The sequence below is a fragment of the Schistocerca americana genome, chromosome 2, assembly GCF_021461395.2.
Source record: "Schistocerca americana isolate TAMUIC-IGC-003095 chromosome 2, iqSchAmer2.1, whole genome shotgun sequence".
Taxonomy (NCBI): Eukaryota; Metazoa; Arthropoda; class Insecta; order Orthoptera; family Acrididae; genus Schistocerca; species Schistocerca americana.
Genome location: NC_060120.1, coordinates 1,101,588,360 through 1,101,594,359, shown reverse-complemented (window position 1 = coordinate 1,101,594,359; position 6,000 = coordinate 1,101,588,360). Strand labels below are relative to the sequence as shown.

At 48.1% G+C, this 6,000-nt stretch overlaps 1 protein-coding gene across 1 annotated transcript in view; it reads left to right on the top strand.

Moving 5' to 3' along the window:
- The first annotated feature begins 1,455 nt into the window (after positions 1–1,455).
- Positions 1,456–6,000, top strand: part of LOC124594700 — an 80,637-nt gene continuing 76,092 nt past the window's right edge. The window contains exon 1 of the mRNA XM_047133068.1: positions 1,456–1,614. Within this exon, the coding sequence (XP_046989024.1) occupies positions 1,456–1,614 (159 nt within the window). The remainder of the gene's footprint in view (positions 1,615–6,000) is intronic.

The following is a 6,000-nucleotide window of genomic DNA, read 5'->3' as shown; positions in this document are numbered from 1 at the left end:
TGGCAGTTGTTACCTTGTTTGGGGACCATGGGTGGTTCGTAGTGTTCTACACGTGCGTCCATCCGCAGAAACCTCTTCATCTGCAGGATGGTTCGGCAATCAGCCGTGTCAGCTAACTCAACCATGTAGGGTGGTAGCGGTGCGTGTGTGCGGAACCGCGTCATCCGGGAGGCACTTTTGCAGTCGAATCCCAGATAGGAGAGCGCCGTCTGTACTGTCTCGTTAGGGTTACTGGGATCCACTCCCTTGATTACGTACTGCTGGGTTCTCTCGTCCAGCGTTCTGTACGTATAGTGTTCGATCTTCTGATGTTTGAGGAAGGTCAGAAGATCTTTTTATTCGTTGTCTGTGGCAACGTACAGTGAGGCCGCATTTCCCGAGTACTTTGCGTGTAATGTGCTGTTAATGTGCCTTTTCGCGAATGCAGTGTTAAGGGCACTAAGGTTCCCATAGTTTTGTATAACGACTGGGGGGAACCAGTCTAGTGTTGTGTGGGCACAGCTGCACCTTTGTGTGCTTTGTTGTTATTCGCCACTGCCGTGTTTGTGTTTTGTTTCGTGTTATTATTGTTGCTAGCGTGAGATGTGCTAGTTGGTGTAGGCAACAGCGCCTTTCGGTTGCCTAGCGAGTTTGGTTGCTCGCTTGTCTGTGTTGTTTTTCTAGGTTTGCGTTTAGGGCCCTCCACCTGCCAGGGCTCGGTGTACTGGTTTTCTGGGTCCGCTTCCGCCGCTGCTGCCTCGATCTCTTGAGGCTGCGGCGTCGGTGGGACAATGGTGCATGACTGTCCAGTTACAGGGGAATGTAGTGTTATGTGAAGTGTTGCTGGTTTTGTTGGTGAGACGTCCGCTCCGAAAAGTTCGGTGATCGGCCGGCGCGACTCGAGCTGCTTTTGCGCTTTCGCGCCAAGCTGTCGAACGTCGCCAGCCGCTCCCTTGCCTTCGGTAGGGGGCGGTGCGCGAGTTTCGGCGGGTGCAGTCGATCCTCGCGCGTCGTGTGTTGCGGTCTTGCTGCGGGTAAGAGCAGGAGAAGTGCTAGCGGCGTCCGCCATCTCGCACTTGGGATTATTTATTAGGTGGGGAGGGGGAGAGGACAATTCTGCTTTTCTCGAAATGTGAGAAAGTGTATGTTGTTCCCTATTGAAGTGGGAGTTCCCTATGTTATACTAACATGTGCTGTTGATGCACGCGCGGCACCTAAAGGAGGTGCGGAAGAAGAAAGGCCTGCAGCACGCGGGCGTGATCCTGTAAAGGAGCCCTTGTACTGCCTCAAGAGTCCCTAAAAGAACGTGAGAATCACTTTGGGAGCGTTGGGTAACCGTAGGCTACCGGGAGCTGCGAGCCGAAGCTCTTTCGCGGCAGTCCGCGACTGGTTGCGCGGCTTTGCTTCGAAGGGGAGCGAGCGCAACCCTTCGGCACTCGGCCGGTTGCCGCCGGGCGGCTGCGCTGGGAGCGGCTGATGCGCACTCCCCGGGCGCTGCCGGGCGACTGGCTGCGGGGCGCTGGTAGCGGCCGGCTGGAGGGGGCAGCGGGCGAGCTACGGCTGCTGGCGGTCAGCGGCTTCGCTGCGAGGTCCTCTCCGCTCGGCGTCCACGCGACGACTCATCTCGCGGGAAGAGTACGTCTTACATCACTTATGTGACTTTATTAGCCAGCGTTTCACGGGAGTAAATTAACTCTCTCTTAGCAAATAACGTGGAAAACCACAGAACATCTCTGTTACACCTATCATATGAGTTACTTGTGAGCTGGCACACCCATCTCCGTTCGATATATCAAATCGACACTACTGATCTAAATTAAAGGCAATCATAAACAATGTAGCTTAGGGAAAGAACTCAAATACAGTTGACTCTGCGAATGGTAAAAAGGGTGACCCATCGCATGTTCCCTATAATTTATTATTCGTTGCAATATAATAGTTGACAATATAGTTATAATTTACATTAAGTAATTAAGAAGGAGGGAAGTACGTTAATATGGTCACTATTTATTTGACAATCACTTCTATCTCAACTGATTCATTTTCCACTCGCCACTGGAAATTCTGTTACAATCTTCGGCGCCTGTATAAATTTGTCCAACGTTTTGGAACGGCCAGTTGTGATATAACTGGTTCAAGAAGTTTGAGATCATTCTACAGGAAGTTCACAAAGCTTATTGTCCTTCAAGTGACTGATATGTATTGTGACACCACGTGTTAGAAACAGTCTCAAGACCGCCACGTGCCGTGACGAATGTGTGTGCGGCCGCACAAAGTCGGAAACATAGGATGACTCAAGCAGAAATTAATAAGTAACAGAGTAGGTGACACATCTGGGACCCTTTGATGACTATTGGTGCACTGGTGTATTTATAATTTGCATATAATTTTATTCGGAAATACCTAAAAATACAACCGCAAATTAAAGCAGTAAAGAAAGTGCAGAGGGGAAAACAGCCTTATAATACGATGGATGTTCTATAAGTTCAAATGGCTCTGAGCACTATGGGACTTAACATCTAAGGTCATCAGTCCCCTAGAACTTAGAACTACTTAAACCTAACTAACCTAAGGACAGCACAAAACACCCAGCCATCACGAGGCAGAGAAAATCCCTGACCCCGCCGGGAATCGAACCCGGGAACCCGGGCGTGGGAAGCGAGAACGCTACCGCACGACCACGAGATGCGGGCTTTCTATAAGTAATAGCACAGATTTTTCTTGGCCAGTTTCGGTTAAAAAAAGGCAGAATTTGTTGTGGAAGATCGTGGAAAATTCACGTTTCATCTCCAACAGTTCCATGAATTTCCGATCTGTGGCGGTGCTATACGCAACCTTCTAAATGGTGTCTGTAACGGAGGTAAGTTTCGAGCAGAGCGCTGTCACTGACTTCCCTTTCGCACAAAACCAGAACACCGCAGATATTTATAGATGCTTGCAGAATGTCCACGCAGACCTGGCAGTGAACAAAAGCTCAGCGACTCGTTGGGCTAGGCACGTGTCATCATCGCAACAAGGTCGTGCAGATCTGTCCGGTCTCCGACGTGCCGGCCGGCCACACACAGGTGTGACTCCTGAAATGCTGAAACGTGCAGACACTCTCATTCGAGATGATCGATGGATCACAATCAAACACCTCGCTGCACAACTGGGTGTCTTTGTTGGTAGTGCTGAAAAACGCGTCCTCCAGTTGGGGTACTCAAAGATGTGTGTCCACTCTGTTCCTCTCTGCCTAGCAAAGAATCAAAAGACCAATGAAATATTGAGAAATTGCAGGGACTCTCATTGCTGTTTCGGTGTTACGCCGTTTAAAGTTCTTAGGGAAGATGATCTTTATTACGATTTGACTTCATACATCATGATGAAATGGTGGGCAGTAGTTAATGCTCTTGCTTGCATGCTCTAGGGAAGGAATAACAGAAAGCTTTATCTGCGTTAAAAGGAATAGGGTGCCGATTTAAACGACTGGGGTAAAGGTGCATGGCGACTGTGGGTCGAGGGAAGCGCGTTTTTTCTGCGGAACCTGCGTGGAAACATTTCCAGACAGCCAAGTTCTGCAGTCTCATTGTGCAGACACGTTGGTTGGCGCCGGTCGGTCGGCATCTGCTTCCAGGTTGACCGACTAGTGCCGAGAAATCGCCGCTGCAATGGCCAGCGCATTGTAGACCAGCAATAAAGCAGAGGATGGGCCCTTCTTAGGCAGGAAGCTGATGAGACAACTGTGAGCATTCTGTGAATTTCCGTGGGACAGGTCAATGGCGCCCAGACGTCCAGACTCTGTTACATAACAGCACGAGGCTTTTAGCCAGTTTATGACCGTTCTGTGGAAACTTCGGGATGGGCGCAACAGGGGAGATAACAAGCTCTTTATGGAGGGCTGTGGTTCCATCCTGGTCATATTGCTAGCAAAAGACACGGCGTAAAAGTGTGGGAAAGAGGACGCGAAGCTGAATCCTTTTTATTTCTCTTTCCCAATTAACTATAAAGTCTCTGATTGGTCAAATCGGTATATGCAGAGCAAGGGGCGCTATCGAGCTTCGAATGCCATGCTCCAGCTTGTGATTGGTTTGCGCTAAAGTGGGGGAAGTCTAAGATGTAAATGGACATTTGCTACTGAGCTGAGGAGGAAAGTGGACAGAAAGAGATCACTCTTGTACTGGCACTTCGCTAGTAAAGAATTGCAGCTCTCTACCTAAACGGTGAGACCTGCATCCTTTGCTAGTGTCCCACTTAGAGCCTGTGACAGTCACCTTCTGAACTGTCAGAGGTACTGCTTCTAGCATCACGCACACTATAAGTGATGCGTGGGTGTACTTATTTGTCGTGAGTTGGCCGTCTAAACATTTGACATATTCCATCACACATAGTCGTGGCTAGGGATCAAATTGGTTTGGCAGACCAGCAAATGGGTCCACCTGCACACTGGAATCCACTGGGGTTCCAGAGGCGTTCCGAATTAACCGAACGCGAGACCGCGTACTTGCATTTTTTCGGGCGCACGCCATTAATAACGTCGTCCATGACTTCAGTCACCGAACGCATCGTGGTGTGCCATCCTGAGCAGCAGGAGGGTAAAGTATTCGCTGCTACGGCGTTGTGCTCCAATATATGTTTCTTAGCACCTTGTTCTTTCGAGCCATATTTTTCTTTCTTTTTTTTTTTTTTTTGCTTGATAGTGGCATAGTTTTTGTGCCATGACCCGGATTCACATATATGAAGTCAGATAAAGCGATTAGTGTTCCGGTTAGTGTCATGGGTCGATCCCCAGCTGATCACTTTGTCCACCATGGACCCCATGTTAGTGAAAGCGTTTGTCAAACAAAAATGTTTGTGTGACGTTTCTTTAGTCATTTTTGTTGTCTTGTGATGTTAAGGCTGGATAAATCTATTGACATTTAGATCACAACTTCTCCCTGTGTTCTGATTAACAGCACCTTGCCGGTTTTTATTAAATTCCAGATTATAAAAGAGAGTAGCAAGCTTACAGGGTTCTGTAGGAAGTAGTTAGTATATGGATAATGTGGAGGGTATTGATTTAGCAAGGCACTGGCTCCAACGTTACCCAGTAAACTGAGTAAACTCTGGTATCGTGCAGGCGTACAGCCGCCCCGCCCCCCCTCCCCCCCCCCCCCCCTTCAGCAAGGTGCTGTAAGGCCGGCACACTGAACCAAGTTTATGTTGATAAATGGGGTTTTGTAGCCAAAACAGTGGTGAATAGTATCGTTTATTGGTATCCTGCAAAAACCAACGTAGTAGTGATTCTCCAGCTAAAAGAGGTTCCTACTCAATGGTCTGAAGATGACCACAGCAGTGGTCGAAACCGGTCGCCTTAATAAATAAATCGTGATCAAGACTGTTTTTAATAGTAAAAAAACCAACGTGTTTCCAGAAAAAAGTGTTGCTTTAGTTACAGAACGCCCCTCATAATAATTCCCGACGTACACAGCAACTGAACTGTGCAAACATATTCGACTGCTGATATTGTGAGAGGAGTTGACAAGTTGTTCAAAATTGCGGCAGTCGTTTAAGAGATTAAAATTTAAGAGAAGCATGTTCTTATTCGTCAGACACGCATGAATGCAGAAAAGCCTGCCATCTTTACAATGGTTCAGGTTGTGTCTTTGGGAACCTCTGGGAGAAAACAGGAGTGGTCGGTTTATATGGCCCAGTGTCGTATCAAGTTTCGATACGACTCCAAAAGCGTCGGTACGTTGATCACGGAATTGTAAGTTTTTGTTCAGTCACGCGGGACTCGGTGGACCCAATGGCGTGTGCCTGCTAAACCACACGTCCGGCGGTTTCGTATCACGTGTACTCTCTGCCGCCGTGGTACAGGATGGCTGGCGAAAGCCGTTTGGCTCATTCGCGTTTGGAGCCATGCCGAATCAGGATGCTAGTTGCTGTTGTAATGGCTGGATCTATTTCTTGTTGTATCATTTGTAATGAGTATTCGTATGCTTCGAGAAATATAAGTTAAGTAAATCTTCTGTTTGCTATGTTGTCTTGTTCACTACAGCGGTT